General features: G+C 34.2%; 1 protein-coding gene across 2 annotated transcripts in view; it reads left to right on the forward strand.

Moving 5' to 3' along the window:
• The window catches only part of Snx7 (sorting nexin 7), a 75,870-nt gene that overhangs the window by 21,471 nt on the left and 31,812 nt on the right, over positions 1 to 22,587 (forward strand). For both annotated transcript variants that reach the window (XR_010049277.1, XM_003479168.5), the window contains exons 2-7: positions 335 to 517; positions 6,138 to 6,248; positions 6,629 to 6,793; positions 9,331 to 9,529; positions 10,303 to 10,502; positions 13,067 to 13,153. Coding sequence is in view for 1 of the 2 variants with exons in the window: in XM_003479168.5 (XP_003479216.1) it covers positions 335 to 517; positions 6,138 to 6,248; positions 6,629 to 6,793; positions 9,331 to 9,529; positions 10,303 to 10,502; positions 13,067 to 13,153 (945 nt within the window). In the remaining variant the exon portion in view is untranslated. The remainder of the gene's footprint in view (positions 1 to 334; positions 518 to 6,137; positions 6,249 to 6,628; positions 6,794 to 9,330; positions 9,530 to 10,302; positions 10,503 to 13,066; positions 13,154 to 22,587) is intronic.

A 22,587-nucleotide genomic window follows, 5' to 3' on the forward strand; every position in this document is an offset into this window, starting at 1 on the left:
CCGACTTTAATTCTTCTGGGTATATACTAAGGAAATTATAGTTGGCTCAATTGTTAGCGCCATTGTTTTTGTTTTTTTTTTTTTTTTTTTTTGAGTAACCTTCATACTGATTTTCATAGTGGCTGTACTGGGAAACATTTCTACCAACAATGTATGATTGAGCCCCACCTCATGGTTTCTTTGCTGACATTCATTTTAGCTTGTTATACTTAACCGGAAGTCCAGTTGTCATTTTTGTTCTTAAATAATTTATTAATATTGATGCTATGTAAGAAATTGAATTGTTAGCTACTTTTTTCATTTGATGTTAATATTTGAATGTTTTATTTTCCAGGATGCCTCACTGATGGACATTAATTCCTTTAGTCCTATGATGCCCACATCCCCTTTATCAATGATAAACCAAATCAAGTTTGAAGATGAATCAGATTTGAAGGATCTGTTCATTACAGTGGATGAACCTGAAAGCCATGTTACTACAATTGAAACTTTCATTACTTACAGAATCATTACAAAGGTAAACAGTGAATAAGCACTTTCTTGAATATTATGTTCTCTTTGGACTTTTGGAAGTGCTTCTTGCTCATCATAACTTTTAATTTTACAGGATCTTAGTTGAATTGACTTATTTTTTCAACTATTTGGAGTAAGACATTGCATCATATCTGTGCTTTGCTTATTATGTATGAACCACGTGACATTTGAATTAAGAAATATTCATTTCATTGTATTTATTAGTATAAGAACATTTAGGTTTTTATACTAATTATAAAGAAAAGAGTCTTAACTTGCTAGTGAAGAAAGTAAGATGAAGAAAGTAAAAAAAGTTAAGAACATGGCAAAATATTTTATATTTTTATTTCTCATGAAGATGAGAAAGCATGATACTACATGTTTTCCAAATTGGAATAAGTAACCTCTTTGTCTTATATATGAAGTACTTGCCTGGGTAATTCAAGGGCAGAAGTAGATCTAGAACTGAAGTCTCTTTAATCCTCTTGATAAATATATTACCTTAGACAAAATAAAATAACCAAATAGCTATTCAGTAGGTCCTTTATTTAATGGTAGTCTATAAAAAATTCAATTTATACGTTAGAAAATGTGTTACAGTCTTCCTTTAAACACCTGCAGTTTATAAATGTAAAGGGATATTCATCTCTAGGATGGATTTATTTATTTATAATATTGAACTCAAGACCGCGGGTTCAATAGGCCAGCATTTCTAACACTGAGCTACATTTCCAGTCCTTTTATGAAGCTGTGAAGTTTGAACTGTGTTCCTGTACATCTTCCATTGCAGCCTCCACATGGGTGCAGTTATGTTTCCTAAAAATGTGTACAACTAATCTCCTTATTAGTTCGTTAAATTTCTTTTTTTTTTTTTTGGCCCTTTTCCTACAGTACAAAAATTTAAACCCCTTATGTGACATGTAAAGAACTTCTTTTAAGACTTGTCTCTGACTCCGTGTTCAGAATCACAGCTCTCCGTTAGAGCTGCTCTGCTCTCCAAATATACTAGGCTGTCTTTACTCTGTATTCTAAATCTTTTTATTCTTTCTATTCCTTTTTTTGGTACTGGGAATGGAACTCAGGACCTCATGTTTGGCAGGCAGGTGTTGTGCTGCTGAGCTGTATCCCTGGAACTACCACTTGCTTTTAAGACTTTGTGCTTTCTGTTTTGAGTGTTGTGTCTAACAAGGACCAGTTTTCTTTTCCAGACACAACTCAGAATGTCCACTCGCTGTAAAGGCTCCTCTGTTGTTCATTGCCTCAGTACTGAAACTGTCATCTTTCCTCTGTTCTTTCAGACTGTTGTAACTGAACTTGAGGAATTTAAAACATTGGAATCAGTATGGGAAAGAAATTAAAGCCATATATTTAATCCTTCCAAACCTCAGGGTATTTTTTCCTTTAATCCATAAAACTGAGATGGTAATACACCCTAGAGCTGTAGTGTTGTCAGAATTGATTTAGGATAATCAATGTAAAACACTTAGCAGAGTGCTGAGCACATAATAAATATTCAGCGGTTGCCATCTACCTGTTTTTGAGTACATAAGTGTGTTTTGTATTTGTTCCCAGTGAGTCCTCAGCTTCTCAAGGAAGGTGACTAAATCTAAAGTTAACTCATTCCAAATGCATTTCTCAGGATATAGTAAGCAAGCAATTTAATTTTTAGTCAATGAATTAATATAGAAATTGTAGTATCTTAGCTATATCAAGAGGTGGCACAAATAAGACAATCTAGAGTTGAATCTTGATTTCTCTAGCTTGCTGTGTGCCTTGCGCATCTTAACAAAGTTCTTCTCATGGGTTTCCTCATCTGTAAATAGGAAAACAGTACTAAACTCAGAGGGTTGTAAGACAATGGAGTATGTTCATTGAATGCTTTTAAGAATAGAGGCAGGTCTCTTCTGTTCCTACTGTTTCAATAACAAACATCGTCATTGTCTTTCCAAGCAGAAAATTTGTGAAGCTGAATTATTTTGTCATCACTTTTGAGTCTTAAAAATGTATATCTTATATAAGTCACCCAATGGATTTATTCTGATTAATAAAACATATGGTTCATCCATCTTTACATCATACTTTGAATGGACTGCTTTTGTACAGTAATAATATTGGAATATATAAACTAGCACATATTGATTATGGCTACTTTGCATTAAATAATGTTTTAACCATTTTCTACATATTAACTCATTGAGGTTCCTAATTATTCTAAAATATTGTAACTTACCTTAATTTATTAATGAGAGCAAAAGAACTCAGCAACAAACAAAGATTAAACAGTATAATTTACTGAGATGGATTTAAACCCAGTTTACTTTCATACTATATTTTTTCTATTGTATTTTTATGTATTCATATATGAATATGGCAAACTATTTTTAATTTTAACTATTATGTGCTGATTAGGATTTGTTTTCTTTCCAAAACAAATGTGCTGAGTTCCTTTGTTTTACTCCTTATTACTTTTACCAACATCCTTATTATATGGAATATATTCGCGTAAATGGAAATTTGAATTACAGGCACAAATATATAAGCATCTAATATCTATTAGGTTATTAAATAATCTTCATTTACTTGTGTTGCTTTTTAATAATCTAAAGATTTATTCTACTTCTTATTTGTTGTATGGATGTTTTATTTATTATATCTGCTTGTGTCAAAATTCTAAAATGCATTTTTATATTTACATAAGATCTTTTGTTTCATTTTTATTGGAATATATTTACAAGATATAAAAATTACATTCATCTAGAGAAATTGGGTCATATGCTTCTTCTCTCCTTCTGCATTTACCTTCATTTATACATTTGATAAATTTTTCTATGAAGTTTTATTGCCTGACTATTGGTTCCCAGTACTGGCTTGTGTATAGAGATAGCATTATTCATTAGGACAGACCTTAGAGAAGACCCTTCTTCCTTCATAAATCTATCAGTCAGGGTGATGGGTGGGGTGACAATACTAAGAATTAGATATTTAATTATAGATGTAAGAGTTGTGAAGGGAAAAATATAAGATTTCATGAGTACCCCATCTAATGGACATTCAGAAATGCCTTCCTTGAGAAAATTTCAGTTTTATAAATGCTTATGTTCATGGGCACTGAAGCTTACATAGATGAATGCACATATACATATTCACACACATACTGACAATCTCCTTCTTGGGAATACTTAAGAATCATTTGAGTTCAGAATGATTTGACTATAAATAATAGTGAGCACCATGACACCCAATTTCATGGCATCGGTTCTTGTGGGACATTATGTCTTATTCTCTGGGTTAGATATCTAAAGTGACTGCTTTAAAGGAGCAGTACATATTTTTTCTTTTGAAGGTCTAGAGAATCCTTTCCCATTCTAGTGTAGAAGTAAGAACTAAGAGATTTAGCAGTAGACTTCTCTCCCACATCCGCATCTTGAAGACAAATCTGTATATGCCTGCCAGTGTGTGTGTAGGTAGGGGTTTCAGTCATATTCTTGATAGACTGGGTTGATGATTAGGATTTGTTTTATTTCCAAACAGTTTTGTAAATCTTTAGAATTTAGAATAATTGCTTACAGCTGACAAAGATCAGTGTTTATTGAATTTTGGTCTATAGATTACATGGGTTTTATTAGAATCAAACTAAGTTTCTGAGGTTTTATGGTCATACATAAACAATTAACCATCATTTACAGTATTGCTTGCATGTAAAATTGTATTAGAAGCATTATATCTGTTCCAAATGAACTTTGTAGAACACATATTCTTTCCAAGTTGAAAAGCTATCTCAAACCCAACTGTTTCTATAGTTTGGAAGCTTTTTTCTATCTTCTAATGACCACATTTGGCTACTTTAAGAGAGAGAATGATTCTCTGCTATAGGGAAAGTACTCATGTTCTAAATCCAGTTGACGTTGGCTATTTTTTTGTGTCATAGTCCCCTTAGGAATTGACTGAAGTATCATTAGAGACGGCATATTTTTCTTGGTACTTATACTTACCCTCTGCTTCCTTCTTTGGTTGTGGTATGTTAGAGAATTCTTTAAATTCAATGAAAAAATGATGAGAACAGAATCAGCCAATTAATTTACTTGATTTTATATCATTTTTCTAAAACTTATAAGACCTTCTTATGTTTACTAAAGAACTGGAAACGCTTGAGGACATGGACTGCCCAATCTTACTTTAATTACCCATTTTTGAGTGGATTTATTGTCAGTTATGCCAATTTATTTTCTTGGAAATTGGTATTGAACCTGTACATAGGTGCCTGGCACAGAGAGGTGCTCTGTATTTCTTAATGAGTGACATTAAACCATTTTTATATGCCTGTGTATGTATGCATGCATGTGTGTATTTACATTTATCTGTACACATATCAGTTATTATGTATATATTGTTAAACTGTTTCAACTAGATTCAGTTTTCCTATTTTTACTATTTCCTTATTTTTTAGCCTTTTGGAAATAGTTTTTGCAGTGTTTCATGACCATTTACTTTCTTAAACTTCTGTATGCCATTTACCTCCATTTTTTTCACATTACAAAAGGAATATTTTACTAAGCTGTACTGTATGATATTTTAAACATTCATTTTAAAAGATTAAGCCTTGGAAATATAGATTTCACAAATTGTTTCATGACAGGATTGCATCTTATGTCTTCAAAGGCTTAATTTTACAATTGGTTTATCTGTTTGAGTGGGTGATATTTTTGGTGTAAATGAGATATATGTGCAGTATTTTTTTATCTTTAGTTCTTTAGGAAAATTTCAACTTAAATATTACTGCACATACTTTTTAATATATAAAAACTTAGTGAAAGTGTAGGAAAATAATACTTTGTAATGAGAGGTAAGTATGAACTACAGAAGCCATATATTTGTTTTTGGTTTGGTATTGAGGTAGTACATGGGAAGTTGATATTATACTCATGTTCATATATGTGATGGCATAGGTTTTTGGTTGGCTGAGAACAGATATCTTAATGTATTCACTAAATTTTCAGGAGTTTGGGAATGTAACTCAAAACTCCTTGAGAAATGGCAGAATAATTTTCTTTTCATATCAAATATTCATTAATTACATTATTAAAAATACAGTGTAAAATCACTCTGAAAAATGTTAAAATTTTTTATACTAAAAGCAAATTTTAGCAAGCAATTCATTAGAGCAAATTCCAAGAAAACATTTTTCTCAGTCACATCCAGGTTATTTTCCAAATTGTAAAAATAGGACTTTCCTCAAATTCTGAATTCTAATCATCTTGTGAAAAGAAATATATTTGAAACCTAATTCAGAACACACTTTTTTCTTATGTGAGAAAATCATGCCAAAGATAATAGTATTTAAAATCTTGTGGAAGGCAGATGGTTGTTGTAAGACAGATTTTTCAGTTTGGACTTTAAATTTAAGCATAATGTTTGCTTTCTTTCTGGAAATACCAGAAAGTTTGCTTTATTTCATCTGCTACTTGAATAGATAACTAAAAAAATACAGGCTGACAAACACTGAATAATTACAATTTGTTAATTTTTCTTAGAGACTCGTTTACTTCAGAATGTCTAAAATAACATTAGGCAAATGTCTTCTGTCTTATAAAGCTTGCGCTGTTATTTTCCCCTACTTTCTGCAGACATCTCGTGGGGAATTTGACTCTAGTGAATTTGAAGTCAGGAGACGTTACCAAGATTTCCTTTGGTTGAAGGGAAAACTTGAAGAAGCACACCCTACTCTGATTATTCCAGTAAGTGTGCGAGTTTTTTCTTAGCTTTCTTTTTCTTTTTTTTTTTCCTTTTTCATTCTTTATTTTTTGAGTCTTAGAATGCTTAACATGTAACATGAGACCCCTAAATCCAGTGTAATCCATTTGTTTTAGAAAAATGTATCTTAGACACATTTACTTCTAAACTTTTTAATCTAAGTATGTAGATTGTTTAATGAAACTAGTAGAACGTAGACTGAGGTTTTGGGCTCTAACAATGTCAATTTTTAAAAGTTGTTACTACAAGAAATAATTTGATGTTAGCTAGTCTTGTCAAAAGAAAAAGTATAGAGTTCCTTGTAAACCTGTGCCACGTTATACTCAGATAGCTTTTGTTTTCCGTTTTGTGTTTTTGGTCTCAGCCATTACCAGAAAAGTTTATAGTGAAAGGAATGGTGGAGCGATTTAACGATGACTTCATTGAGACCCGCAGGAAGGCATTACATACATTTTTGAATAGAATTGCTGATCATCCAACTTTAACTTTTAATGAAGACTTCAAGGTTTTTCTTACTGCAGAAGCTGGGGTAAATAATTTTGATTTATACTCATACAATCCTGTGGTATTTATGTTTTGTAGATTGTACGCTTCTTCTTGTTTACTTTCACAAATCAGGCAGTATGTCCTTGAATTGAGGTAGAGATTTTAAAGAGTAGTGGGGCTGTACCCTTCAGCAATAACCCTGGGTCAAATCTACATGTAAACATGACTGAGGTCTTATGTCTTCCTCACGTACACCTGCTCTTATTTTTTTTTTTTTTTGGTTGAGTTTTTTTAAATGTTAGAGTGCTCATTGTGTGTACAGGCAGTTCTGCACATACATAAGTTATTTTGTTAATGTTATTTTTAATAATAATGGTTGAGGACTTTTCAAATTAAGATAATAGTCATTGTTAAATGGATGGATGGAGCCAGAAATAGAGACAGATAAAAACAATCATTCTTTTTTCTTTGGTTATCTTTGGTAGGTTTCCTAAATTTCTAATACAACAGCCACCTTATGTATTTTCCTTCTATTTGTATTTTTTTATGAAGCTGTAACTCAGCAAGGAAGATAATATATAAGACAAAAGGTCAATATTAAGCAATTACTGACCAATGTAGAGTTTTATGTCTCTCTGTTGTTGCCAAAGTGGTAGAGACTAAAAATGCTTCATCATGATTGTGACGGATAGTCCTGCTCTCTGGAAGCCCTTGTAACTTAAGTGAAATACATTTGTGGCCTGACTCCAGAGACTTCAAAGCTGTTAGAAACATTTCCTATAGTCAGCAGCTGCAGTCACAATGCGCTAGTTGTGATTTGTGCTAATCTCTAATAGTGTTTTCTTTATCAAGTGAGACTATGGCCTCCCTGATGGATGTGTTTCCTGGTCAGTGACGGCATCTGTTACTGTTTACATACAAAGTCATACTTACTTGGAAACAAACAAGATATAGATAGGTGTCTGTAAGATTACATCATATCTATCTATAGTTATGTATCTTTAAGATCCATAAATACCTCTATGTTTAAGATTTTCAAGAAATAAAAAAAAAACTGGAGAAGTTTTCAATATGTTTTTAAATATTTAGGTAAATAATACATGATGTTTGAATCTGTGAATCAGGTGATTAGTATTATTCTTTAAGACTTATTTCTGGTGTGTTACTCTTCAACTTCTGGGTTTTGGGGTGCTGGAGGTACCTGTAGGTTCTGGAGGTAGTTTCTAGGTTCTTTTTTGCCCTGAGCAAAGAAGTTGTCAAGACAAGCACAAAAGGTAGCAAAATTTTGTGTTTATTAAAGGTAGGAAAAGAAGCAGGCTCTGCAGAGTGAATTTGGGTCACATAAAACAGTAGAAGAACTATAATCTACAGGAGAGAGTGGGCTATATGAGAGAACACTGTAGCAGAGACCTCAGTGTGGTCTGTCCCTTTTGAGTCACCTAGTCCTCCAGCAGATGTCAGGTCTAGGCCATTCTGTTGAAAACCTGCTGAAGTTCTCAAAAGAAGTCCAAGTCACAAGAAGTAAGGGCTTTGCAAACTGTTCTGGGCTGTAGTCCTAAGATTTTGTAATTAACAGATCTTGCCAATTTTGCCACACCCTAATCTCCTGGTTTAATCTAAACCTAGTTTCCAAGAATGCTAGAGTCATCACCAGGCTGGTCTCTTGTCTTATTTGTTTTTTTAAAACATGCCACCTTTCTGAAGGGATACTTTGTATCTAGTGCATCTCTTTATGGCATTTCCTCTGTTTTGCAAGCCTGTGGCTGTCCTTCCTGGGTGAAATCTGAAATAACTAGTTGCATGTCTTATTAAAAATGTGTCTCTGCAGGCAGCCAGCCAGTGGAGGTGGTGTCACAATTTACCCACTTCACAATTTACCCACAATTTACACACTATTCTAATGATGTTAAGGAGGCAGAGCAGGCTCATGATTAACAGGGAGGCCACTGCAGTCCCGTTGCTGGGATTCTAATACTGCCTTACCACTTACTTAACTGCTCTTAGGTCTTGAACAAGTTTCATAACCTTGCTATGTTTCTTTTGTGTAATGAGGGTAATAACAGAACCTACCTAATAGGTTTACTGTGCATTATATATATAAAAATGTCAACACAGTGCTGAAATGTATTAAGTTCTCAATAAATGTCAGCTATTATTATAGCTAAAGAAGTAATGATGTTTTCCACTTTTTGCAGGAAGTAATGTAGGCCCTGACAAATCTCTCCATCATGTTTCATTAAGTTCCTGTTGGAAAATGCAGATCATCCTCTCTTCTTCACTAGTATCTTCTTGAGCAGTGTTTCCTCTGTAAACTGTATTCTTTGAAAGGTTGATGCTCTAAGAAAAGTCTGTCCACCAGGTTTAAATTAATCCTTTGAGAAGGAATATTTCCCCAGGATTGAGATTTGGAGGAGAGACTCTTGCAAATAATGACACTCATCTCCTTTGAACTAACCTTGAAAAAGTGTATATGAAGAGTTTCATTATCTTTACCTTACTCTCCTAATTAGGTGTCCTTTTTTTATTGAGCCTTTGGATGTTTACTTGATTCATCACAGGCGTGCTATTTTTCTTTTCTAGGAGCTCTCATCTCACAAGAAGCAAGGACCCGGATTGCTGAGCAGGGTGGGGCAAACGGTCAGAGCCATGGCGTCCTCTTTGAGAGGGGTGAAAAACCGCCCAGAGGACTTCATGGAAATGAATAACTTTATTGAAATATTTAGCCAGAAGATTAATTTAATAGATAAAATATCTCAGAGGATTTACAAAGAAGAAAGAGGTACGTAGTATTGCTGATAAGCTGTGTAATTTCTTTTGAATCTTCACATTTACTAATTTAATATAGCTGCAGTCATTAGAATTTTACCTTCAAGGCACAATTTATGCCCAACTGTGAAGTGAAAAATCTCTGATTCCTAAATGATTTTGAAGATAGTCTTTGACAGTCTTCATTTGTTTCTGTCAGTCAGTATCTATTTGAGCCCCTGTACATAGATAATAGTAGTAAAGTAAGCCTTGAGCTTAAGATTTTGTTTTGTTTTATTTGAGGAAAAGTCATGATATGCAGCTCAAACTAGCCTCCAACTCAAAGCAAACCTCTGCCTCACCCTCCCGAGTGCTGGGATTGCAAGCATGTGCCACCATTGGATGGTTTCTGAGTTTAGGATTTTGGATGTGTTTGTATGAAGTCAGTATCAACCATTCAACACGAACCATATCTTAAAGAAATGGTGATCCAGGAAATAGACATTCTCTATTTTCTAGTCATTTATTTTGGTTGTGGTGATAGGAAATGGTACTACCGTCAGGTTTGTTCAAAAATTGCAGAACTATACATTAGAATCGTTTTCCCCCACATTTTCTATTAGTATTCCTTCTGTTACCTTCTGAGCTTTTTTGGTAAAAAAAAATTTAGTGAGTTAGAGTATTCCTTGATGATTCTTTTCTAAGTCCTTAGAGTTCATTTACTTACATTAAAAATAGATGGTTGAATCAGCAAACATACTTACTTGTAAATCAGTGAACTCATGAAGTCATTAATTATTGTTTTAGAATATTTTGATGAAATGAAAGAATATGGCCCAATTTATGTTCTGTGGTCTGCTTCAGAAGAAGATCTGGTCGATACTCTGAAAGGTATTGCCAGTTGCATTGATAATTGCTGTAAGGCCACTGAAAAGCGGATGTCTGGACTCTCTGAGGTCTTGCTTCCTGTGGTGCATGAATACGTGCTTTATAGTGAGATGTTAATGGTAAGAACATCTAATTACAATTGTATACAGTACCTAACTTGATTCTAATTTTTATAATGTCAATTTTTAATATCTGTTTTTGCCACTGCTTTTCTCACTGTTTTGTGCATAGATGATCAACAAGTATTTTTTCACTGTGTACATGAGTAGGCGAATGGAAGAACATACTGATAAAAGGAAGGAGCACTTAATAATATCAGCAAAAATTTATGATTAGCGTAGAAACATCCCCAGTCAAGATTTACTTAGGAAATACAGTGTTTTTCAGGCTTTTTAAAATTTTAAAACAACTTTTAGTGCTTTGGCAGTTTCTTTTCATGAGAGTTGTTTTTCAAAACACTTTAAGGTACATCTGATTTGGTACCATTATGTGGAAAGTACTTGAGTAGGATTTTGATGTTTATTTTGCCTTCTAGTTGCTACAAAAGGAAATCCTTCAAGTTAAAATGGTTTTCTTTCACTATTTGAAAGGGCTTTTATTCCTGTTATTCAAAGTTTTGCATTTTACTTTCTCATTAAAGTTTCCAGATATTTGGAGTTTAGCAATTCTATCTGCAAAGCTAATGTTTTTCATGAAGTATTATCCTGTGCCCATAGTAGTTTGCACAGTCATTCTCTGATCTTGAATGTTTTGGGGAGAGAGTAAAGACAGAAGTCGGCTTGCATTTAGATGTATAGCCCTTCCTGCCATTTATAATTTGAGTCCTGTCTTGTTTTTGGTGTTATGTGTTCTTGATTTCTGGAGATTTTTAATTTTAACTCAATATTGGTAAGGAAAATATCTTAGTTTTTCAGCATAAGCTCTGCTTGCCCTTTGTTTACCATGCTCAGGCTTTTTTTTTGCAAGAGTTATTAAACAGCATATGCATATTTCAGACTTCTGTTGTTACTTGACTTTTCTGGAATCCTCCTGTAAATAAATCTTACTTTCTTCCCAAAACCTTGTAAATTTCATTGTTGAAGAGTCTTATGGTTTTCTCAATTAATCTCTTTGGCCACATCTTCTGATTTTATTTCATTAATGATCTCCCCTGTGCGGCTCTTCAGAGAGACCTTATTTGTGTATCCTTTTTCCTTGATTAGGTAGTGTTTTTCCTTATCTTATGTCAAGATGGATATTATGCAAGTGAAATCTTATGTTGTTAAAGGTGTGCAAAAATTATCACAACTACAAAAATTACTGTGTGGGCCTCAATGGAATAACTTTATGAATTTCTATGGTAATCAGTAGTATTTACATTGTATTTCTAGTTTTGTTTTACATTGAGATGTTTTCTTCAGTTTGAGCTTAAATATGAATAATTCTTTGATAAAAATGGTTAAATTTATATACTTTTCACTAATTATCTTATGAAGCAATCTCTTAGAGTATTTCTAACTTTACAGAACAGATTTTAAATATGTAAGACTAAATTACAGGATGAATCATTTGGATTAGAGAGAGGCAGGAATTTTTGACATTAATGACACATTACACAGTGAAGTAAATTTAAAGAGATTTGTGATGATTAATTAAATTTTTTATTGAGTTATTTGAAATGAAGGAAAATATTAACCTCTTGAATATTTTAAGCATGATTTCTGCTAGATGCAAAACTAGACTGGTGGTCCTCTGAATACTATTATGTATCTCTAAGTTCTCATTCAAATGCTATAGAACCATCTTATGACAACGATGAAACTGATTCTTGTTTAGATTGTCTCTTTGTAAAACCCTCAGAGGGTCTGTATCTGTCTGAGGCCCTTCCGTCTGTGTCCTACACTTGCTCACTATTTGACTTGTTCACTTACCCAGATTCTATTTTATTATCTCCTTAATCTACCTAGTCCATTTATATTGTTAAAATTTTATTATGAGTATTGTGAATACTAATGAAAGATAACTACAAATAAAAAAGAATTCATATGTATGTAAAGTCTAACAAAAGTGAATCACCAAAAGAAAAAGATTGGAAAAAATTAGTAAAGACAGATTGATTGTGCATTAACATTGCTTCACAAGAGTGTTTTAAGTTTAAAAATATTGAAATTCTGGTTAAGAAAATAAGATGGAACTATAAAAAATAGGTGTTGCTAATTGATAAGTATTTATACAATTGGAGTTTAAATAAAATGATTACATTGTGAATGCACATTTCAGTTTCCTGATTCCTGCTGAAATTTTCTGCTCAATTAAGTGTCCCTTTGGGGTCATGTAAGAGGGTTTGCACTGCCTGGATATTTCGAGGTCATGGCCCTGTTACTCCAGCTGCTCCATGAGATTCCAGTCCCTGGGTGACTTGTTTGTGGTGTTCTTTCTTTTTCTGAAGACTGTTCTTTCAAGTATTAAACATACATGCAATACTTTAAAGTGGTGAAATATGCATGAAGAAAACTAATGAAAGGTTTATAAAAAGTATTCTCAAGTAATTCACTTATTGTTTAGATTTTAAGAGTAAGGAAACCAACTTTTTATGTAGAGAATATATTCCTGATGATTGTTTTTACTCAGAAATGTATATTTTTGTTATAAATATTTTAATTAACCTAAGTAAAACTTGTTTTATCCTTGTTTTAATGTAAAGGATGTTATGAAAAGAAGAGACCAAATACAAGCAGAACTGGATTCCAAAGTTGAAGCTTTGACCTATAAAAAGGCAGATGCCGATCTGGTAGGTTTTTAAGATAGAATAATTTAGAGGTAGTTGTCTAAAATTCTTATTAGCAGCATGGTATTCATTATATGATTGTCTGTAAGCACTGAGTAAATGTTACCAAGCTTTCTCTTAAGCATTAAGCATCTTGTGAGTGCTTATGGTGAAGGGGTCTCTTTCCAGCCTTGAGCCAGGCTGCATCTCAGAGAATGAGAATGGAAGTGAGAAAGGTGACTGTTGCTCTCATCAACTTCTGTTGAGTGAAGAATACTTCAACTTTGCTTTTAAAGATTTAGGTGGGCATTGGATACAGTTTGAACACATTTGCTTCAGGTAACTGAGGGAGTCCCTGAAAAGCCCGCTGTAAATCTCTACTATGCTGCTCCACCTTACTTGACTGAGACTGTCACCCATCCCCCCTGTTTTAATTTTATCCCTATTTTTAATTATTTCACAACATGATACATTGATTGTGTTTATATAATGTTTCTCTTTCTCTGTCCTCCATAATCTAAATATCTTAATGCAGGAAGTAGTGGTTTGTTGACTGAAACGTCCCCAGCCCCTAGAACAGCACCTGCTGTTCATGGTCACTCAGTAGACACTTAGAGAAAGAGTGCTGATCACAGTGACTACTCTGATCCATGAAACCGATTGGATCATTGAAGCAAGAGATCTATGCAGACCTGGCTTTGGGCAGAACCTGAGACTTCAATAACAAGTGTTGGTAAATTATACTCACGTTTCATGTGAGTAAGGTGTGGTAGACTGCTGTGGACAGAGGGGGAGAGAGGAATGTAGGAGAGAAAAATAATAGAAAATTAGAATTGGAAGAATTAGTGTTCAAGGAAAAAAATCATATTTTACCTCAGGATGAAGAGAAGGAACTCAAGATTAAACCTTTTTTCATCACATTTATATACATTTTTTTTTCAATCACTTAGAAGGAGCAAAATAGAGCAGGCTCATGTATAGAAACTTTAATTGTACTATTTGAACTTTAAAATTTGTTTTTTGTTAGATAATAGTAAAGGTTTAAATTAGTGGGTAGATAAAACTTTGCCCTTGATTAAATATTATATAAAGCTTAGTATTTCAAAATTTCAAGAGAACAGCAACATGACTTACAATCCAAGCACCTTCAGCTGGCTATGATGGCACACGTTTGTAGTCTCAGTGCTTGGGCGGCTGAGGTAAGAGGATCACTCTGAGTTTTAGACTGGATTGGACTACACAGAGTTCAAGCCCAACCTAAATTACATAGCAAGACCTTGTCTCCAAAATAAATAAGTAAAATATCTTCAGAATGGTCTATATTCATATTTTTTAAAGGAGGAGAAGTTGATATTTTTCACTTTTTATTAGTACATGTTTAAAATACATATGATCACATACCTGAATTACACAATGATCATTGTTGGTACATGGTCATAACATATTTAAAATGGAAGGAAAATTAGGTGGGTTGTTAAAATCACAAAGCCAGAAAAATGGCATAACTAGGATTTCCCAAATATTATATACTTATATGCATATACTTATATGACTATATAAATATATGTTATATATATATATATTGTATATTTTTAATTTGATTTACAAACATTTGTCTTCTGATCTACAAAAGTATCCTTGATATCTCATAAAATATTGATCACTGTGTATATTATGACTTCATTTGTGTGTGTCATGTCCTTTATGTTTGTACTTAAACAGCTGCTGTGATTGCAGAAATTTGAAGTTTTAATTATTCTATATTTTATGAGTTATTTTTAATTAAGATTTCAAGTAAACACACTTCATAGAATGATTACAGTTATTTTTTTATTACTTATCAAAACAAGTCCTAACTAAAATGTATCTGGGCTGATTTAATGATTTGTGAATGTTACCATTTATAGTTTAAATTGGTCAAATTGTCTATAGGCCATCTCTCTAAGTCATTGTGAGTTATGATGGTGTCTTTGGGAAGAAAAAAATCTGTCCATAATTGCTCTAAAAATGAATTTGGCATGATTGGTTACAGAACAACTGAGGGGAAGTTGTTTAGAAATATGCAGGATGGGGTCACCATGGAAACCCGCCCTTGTGAGGTCCTTCTCTAGAGCAGTCCTTTGTAGTCACTATGGCGACCCTGGCAGAAAACTGAATATAGCATTCTGCCTGGTTGTTTACCATGGCAACTCAGTCTGGGTCGCATTGGAAAGAACCCCGAGGCCACTTTTATGGAGACCTGCTGGGGCTGCCTTGAGAGGCTCCATCAAAGTCACCTTTGGGTGGATGCTGTGTGCAAAGCCAGGGACGCAACTCAAAATGAAAAGGTCAGTGAAATGAATCTCTGCTAAGAAGGGCAAAGATTAGCAGCATAATAATTATCAGATGGAAAGGCATCATGATGTAATCCATCCCAGAGGTCATGTTGAATATATCGGATGACTTTTGTGTATCTGTTTTATTGGTACATGTTTGCAGTACAAAGGGATTACACTCATCGTGGTGACTTGGTACTTGTCTATGACACATCTTAATTCTTCCTTTATCCCATTCTTTCCCCTCCCACCCCTCTGCCTCTTGTACTTCTCTCTCTCTCTCTCGTGTGTGTGTGTGTGTGTGTGTGTGTGTGTGTGTATTTTTGTAACTATTTTGTAGTATATAATGATCATGTTCAAATGACTTTTCTGTGGTTTTTCTGGCATTCAGATACAAAGTTCTGTTCTCCTTAGCTGATTTGTAACTGTATGCTACTAATGGACACATAACTTGGGTACTTTCACTGGTCAAACAAATATATCTGTAAAAGTTCTATATTTTTCTACAAATGAAAATAATGTTTGATAGTGAAATCCTTGCTGTTTTACATGAATAGTTTTATAAAGTGGTTGCTTCTTAGCTTGTGGTTTTTGGTTCTTATTTCACAGAAGTACAATGAATGGTTTCAAAATGACTTGTGCATGGTAAAGTCTAAGCACTTGAAATCACTTTAGACTTTTATTCTTTAAACTTTGAAATTAGGTAAAACTAGATCAAATCCTAACTTATCTAACTTTTCAACTCTGTGACCCAGGACAAATTATAATAAAATTATAATTATTATCTTTCTTGCCTAAAGATTAAATGTTATAATGCAAGTAAATTGCTTAGATTATAATAAATATTCAATAGTTACTAGCCGTTATTATTTTGCTGACATATAGGAGTTATATTTGTGATGAGGAAATTACTTATTGGAGAGAATATATGAGGTTGAATGAATAATATTAAAAGTAATAGAAGCTCAAAAAAGCATGCTAAACTGAGAGAGTTAGGTCAGCGTATTGGAAAGAGGGAAGATGAAGATATGCAGCTTAAACAAGGGCTGTGGTTAGTTAGGCAGAAAGCCTGGCTTTTCTGGTTGAGAAAACTCAGCTTTCTCCTTTGGGTAGTAAGGATCCAGTGAGGTTAGAACAAAAGTGGCAGTGGAGTTCAAAAGAGGGGTTAGAGTGGTGGAAGGAAGGCGGGTTCCTTGTCTCCTGCAGAATGAAAAGCACTGCTAATGTCTCTGACTTACCTACTTTATTAGGTGGACAGATAGTAACTTTCTAAATTGAGATATAGAATAAGAAAGGAATGGAAAAGATGTTTGTGGAGGTGTACCATGTCATGTCATAAAAAAATGACACTGAACATGGAAGCATTCAGGAAAACCTGTCGAGTAGATTCTATTGAGTGCCTGCCATGAATCAAGTTCCAGACCCTGGGGGAGCAGCATTCAGGAAAGTAGCATCTCTCGAGGCCTACATTATAGTGGGTAGAAAAAAAGGAAATAATGGGTATGGAGGAAAGAAGGTGTTGGATAGTGGTGCATTTTAAATTTAGGGGTCACAGAGAGTCTTCCCAAGGGGGTATGGTTAAGTAGTATGAATACATAGGAGAAATGTCTTTCAGGAAGGAGAACAGTAGAGTAGAACATTCAAGAATAGAATAGAATGAGCAAGTAGAAGACTGTGGGAAATGAAGTCAGAGTAGATGGATTAGATCATGGAGGGCCATAGAAGGTTTTGTAATTAGGAAAGAGTGGCAGGATCACTTTTAAGTTATGAAAGGATTTCTGTGTGGGGGCAGACACAAGATGATATATATGTGTATATATGGGCCAGGAAAAGTGGGAGCCAGAGGGTAGTTCTTAACAGGTCTAGTGAAACATAGTTGCTTGGCCCATGGTAGAAATGGTGCAAAGTGGTCAGATTCACAGTGTGTTTTGTAGAAAAAGCTGCTTGCTTTTTGGTGGGCTATACTTTATGCGAGATAAGGTGAATAAAGGATGATTCTGAGGTGTGGGACTAAGTGGAAGGCAGTAGTTGAAATTATTTGAGATGGGGAAGACTATAGAAAGAACAAGTCTAATGCAGAAAATGAAAACAATTAGATTTGTACATGTAAACTTCATGTAAATATCAAGTGGAGATGTTAAATAGGGATTATATATAAAAACTAATGGTTTAGGAGAGGGCCATTACTGGAGATGTATCTTTTGAAGCTGTTAGAAAATAGATGGTATTTAAATCCATATGCTTGGTTGAGATCATTAAAGAAGAAGGAAAGAAAGAATGCCTAAGCCTGAGCCTTGTCATATTCTAACATTAGGAAGTTTATGGTAATGGAAGAATCAGGAGTATCTGGTGAGGAAAGGTAAAGGAAATTTATGTAATTTTGGATACTAGTACATAATTAGACCAGTAAAATGAACTAAACAGATCCACTGTGAGTTGCTCAACATTTAGCCAACTACTTCTCTGTTTATGAGGCATTTGTAAAAAACAGTTTGGTACAGAATTAAGATGAATATGGACAAACTATTCAAGAGAAAATGAGAGTTACATTATGTGCTTTAAAGAAGGTATGCAATGAAAGGGATAGTGTTCACTGATAGAGAATTTGACTGGTAGTAAAGATATAATGACAGTTGAGATTATGAGTGAGGAGAACTGAGATACTTGGAGGGAATTGTAGGTTTTGCAGTTTGGTTGTAAGTTTTCAGCCAGAGCTTTGGTTTGAAATGCTTATTCACTTTACTACTTAGCTGTTAAATAAATAAAGTTCATCTATGGTGATAAATAATGCTGCATATCCATTTTATTTTTATTTTTTATTTTTGAATGGGTGATTTATAGTTTTCTACTCAAAGCAGCATTCAAGTATAAATGAATATGAATGCAGTTGACATTTAGCAATATGTGCATAGACTCTGAAGTTTGGATCTAGATATAATTCCATAGCTATTTAGCAGTATTTTTATGTGAGCAAAAAATGCATTTTCATAAGATCATTATAATGTTGATTTGCATACAGCTACATTCAGTAGATGCAAACAGATACGAAATTTATTCAAGCTGGTCGTTTCTCTGTATGACTTGCTATTTTTGAACAGTGTTTTACTCTCATCTTCAAATGGTGGTTATCAATTTTGTAATATCATTCTGTACTAAGAGCTTCAGAGGGCAAGATTGCCTTTAATTAGGAGGCTTTAAAAAATGATAATATTGACATAAAAAGCTGTGTTGTGATAGGGGGATGGAAGTTGACCCCTTTCAGATGTTTGCATGCTCATTTGTTCCCCCTGACCTGTATTCATAGTTATTATTTCTGTGTACCTTATTTTCTAATATGATCTGCTTTTCCCCCCTCTATTTATCTGTACCTGTTATGTGCATAAATACAAGTGTACACACATGTACATATACATGCTCACACTAGAAGAGGCTTTTTCTTCTTGTGTATTTCCTTTTATTACTTTGTGGCAGAGGACAGCCAAGAAACTTTTCCTCAGGTCTCAGGACTGCAAAGAGTCCAGCGAGTCAGTCATTTAGGGTGAGAGCATGACATTTAGAATTGAGTTACACTAGCCACAGTACACCTGCTGGTGCTGATACTTGAAAAATCTGGGTTCTTCTGAAAGTAAGAAGATTGGTGGATGGGTTCCAGGTTAAAAAAATACTAAAAAGTGCCTGTCCCTTATACTTAGTGTAGCATATTGGATTCCCATATGCACAACTGGTTGGGAATTTGGCATGGGTAGATGAACGGTTCTGTAATCAAGAAGGTTTCAGCAGCCTTGTTCCAGAAGAAAGAGTCCCTGAATGCCTAGAATTCCTTTCTCACTGTCTCTCCTCTGACAATCCTGTCACTCAGGATAGAGAGAGAAAAAATAAATGTGGTCCATTTACATAAACTTGTAAAAGATTCTTTAAGAAAAATAATGAATACTTGATTCAATAGCAGCAAACAAATTCTATCTACTCTGTGCACAAGAGGCTTTTGAGCTTGGCATCTCTGGTTAGACTTTTACCATATTGGCTTTTAATCACAGAGTTGTGTTTGTTTTAAACCATGGCATTTTGTGGCAAAGAAGTCACTTACTGCCTTGTAGTTTTGAGCACCTTGTATTAGTTTTCTCAGCTACAAATGATGTGAGTAACATCTTCCTACAGTATTCATTGAAACCCTTATTCCACTGCTGAGCCAGGGTTAATTGGTGTTATTTATTTTTATAAAGAATATTAGGTGGAATTTCTTGGAAATATATATTCTACGTTTCATTCTTCTAGATCAAAATTTGGAAATAGCTGTACTCCTGGTAAATGTTCGTGTTGTTGAGAGAGTATGGGAGAATAAAAGAGGTAAGAAATGGACGAGGAAAAGAAAGAAGGGGGAGAGACAGAAAGAGAAGGAAAGGAAAAAATGAGGGAGCAGTTGAAGTTGGGGGAAGGAACAGGAAGGCAGCAGAGCCCTAGTTTGAGCTGACAGTGATGAACCTACTAAACCTACCTGCTCACTCTCAGCAACTGAGTAGATACTTTAAATGTTTCTGAATTTATGTAGACAATGTAAAAGTTGTGTTTTGGACCTCTATGGAATTATTTAAGTATACTTAGTATTATATCAATGTTATGTAATGAAGGGCATTTTAAGGAGAACCATCAGTCTGGTTATGAGAAACACCAAAGTCTGTTGAGTATTTCATGTTTCCTTTATGAGAACTCATCAGAAAGGTTTTATTTATGTCTCATTACCAGCAATAGAGCTTCACCTCTCTTGAGTAGCGTGTTTTCAGCTTATTCATGTCTTGGTGTTTCATCTTCTCTGATTCCACTTTATAGCCTACTCCTTACCTTAGTTACCAGACTGCCCAGAACCCAGTCTGTCTGGCGAGTGTGTCCTTTGTGACACTGTTGACTCTCCCTTGTCTTTATTGTTTTTCGTTTGTTTATTTGTTTTGTTTCTTTCTTTGCACTAGTGTCTTTCTCTACTTACTGACTTGACACTTGGAGAATACAATAACATTTTTGATATAATATGTAAGAAGTCAGAAGCAAATTAATAGGAATTAGAGCTGAAGAATTCCAAATCATCTCGAAGGCCACCTTTTAACACCATATTTATGACCTCAAAGCATGCATTTTTAGTTATTTCTTTTGAAATCCAAAAACACTGAACACCAGTGTGTCTGTTGTGAATGCAACCCTGAGAAATAAATGACTCCCGCGGTTGCACAGAAAATTAGTCAGGAAATACTGAAAAGTGGAGTGAAAAAATCATCCTACTTCCAAAATTCCACCAGCTAAATGTGCTTAGGGAAGTAACCACATATTAAGGATTACTAGTGTGTGAAAAGAACATACAAAATTAAAGTCTTGACTAAGGCCTGTGTGTGTTTGTGGTGAAGAGTGTGGAAGAAGAGAGAAGACAAGAAAGACTGGAGAAAGAGAGCCAGTGTAAACTTGTGATGGATCATTTTCTGAAGAAAAATTGGAGGCTCTTTTTCTTTCTCTAGAAGTTTTATCCTTTTTTTTTTCCTTCACTGCCTTTACTGCATCAGAAAAAGTAACAGATGGTAAAAGAAATAGTTTAAAATTCTAGTCATTTCTTTCCTCAGGATTTTAAGAAATTGTACTTATGGTGTCCGTTGGATTTGTGATTTGCTCTGTGGGGTTTGCCTGTCGTGAATATAGTAGTTAAAGAGCTGTCTTGTGCAGAAACTCAAAATAGATTCAATTTCTTTTTAATTTAAACATTAAAAAAAAGAAGCAATGTGTCCCAAGGATCTGTCTTACATATCTCTTTCACTTCCAGCCTTGCTTGGACACTCAATAAATATTTGATTTTGCTTCAAGCAACAACACAATGGGAATCAGAAGCCTGGAGCGGGCTTTGATTCACTTTTACTTACTTTGTGACTTTAATCGGTCATTAATTATTCTTTATACATGAAAACACATAAATAATGCTTACTTTAAAGGAAGTTTTTTGAAAATTAATATTTTTAAATCTAGAACTTGTATTACTGAAATTTTTGATAAGTTACAGTATAAAAGTATAAAGTATTGCAGGGTACATACTAGCAATCTAAAACTGGGGGCTTGTTCATGCATGCTGGGCAAGTGCTCTACCATCCTTCAATTTAAAACTATCCAGCATTTGTTTTTCTGTTTATATACAGTTAACCCTATGGTATCTGCTCAGAATTGGTTTGAGGGCTCCCCCCACTTCCTTTATGGATACCAAAATTTTCAGATATTCAAGTCTCTTAAGTAAAATGTATATTTGCATGTAACCTATGGCTGTTCTTTCATATAATTTAAGTAATTTTTAGAGGTCTTATGTTACCTAATACAGTATAAATCCTATGTAAACAGTTAATACTGTATTATTTATGAAGCCATAAAATGATGCCATTTTTAAAAACAGTTAATACTGTATTATTTATGAAGTCACAAAAAGATGCCACTTTTAAATGTTTTACATTTTTTATCAGTAGGTGGTTGCATTCAAAGATACAGAACACAGAAAGTGGTTGTATATTTTAAAAAATGAGTTCACTGACTCCAATTGTAGTTCAGTTATCAGAAAGATATACTGCAGATGTCTTCCTGTTTAGAGTTCTGTGTCTGGCTGAGAAACGGTCCCATTTTCCTTTATCAGTCTTTGGACTTGATCACCATGCCCGTATTTAAGTCATCTTGCCTAGCTCCTCTCCTCCCCTTCCTGAGCGGGGCACGCTGCGCTTCACCTGAGCTTTTATCCCTTCACCAACCCGCACCAATCTGAGAGGTTCCTTTGTGCAGGTACCGTGCTGTGTTTTTACTTTGTTGATTGGACACTTTACTCCAAGCCACTGCGACTTCACCTTCCTTTGTCTACCAGCATAGACACCAGCCTTGCTCTGCCTACGGTCATGCAGCTACATAAAGCAGCAAATTTAGAATTACAATCGAGCTTTGTGTTCTTTGATTGCTCAGAAATATTCTTTCCATGGTAAGTGTATTTGGAGTCAAGGAGGATGAAAAAATTTGAAGGCAAGTGTCAATTATCTGCTACTAAAATCTAAACAAAAAGTATTTTAAGAGTTTGGTGCCTTTGCGCCCCCTCAAAAAAAAAACACTTGAAAAAAATTGGAAATTACAACTTGGAAGTCT

Source organism: Cavia porcellus, unplaced genomic scaffold (assembly GCF_034190915.1).
Source record: "Cavia porcellus strain 051 isolate PalLab524CR breed Dunkin Hartley unplaced genomic scaffold, mCavPor4.1 scaffold_1, whole genome shotgun sequence".
In the NCBI taxonomy this organism is placed as follows: domain Eukaryota; kingdom Metazoa; phylum Chordata; class Mammalia; order Rodentia; family Caviidae; genus Cavia; species Cavia porcellus.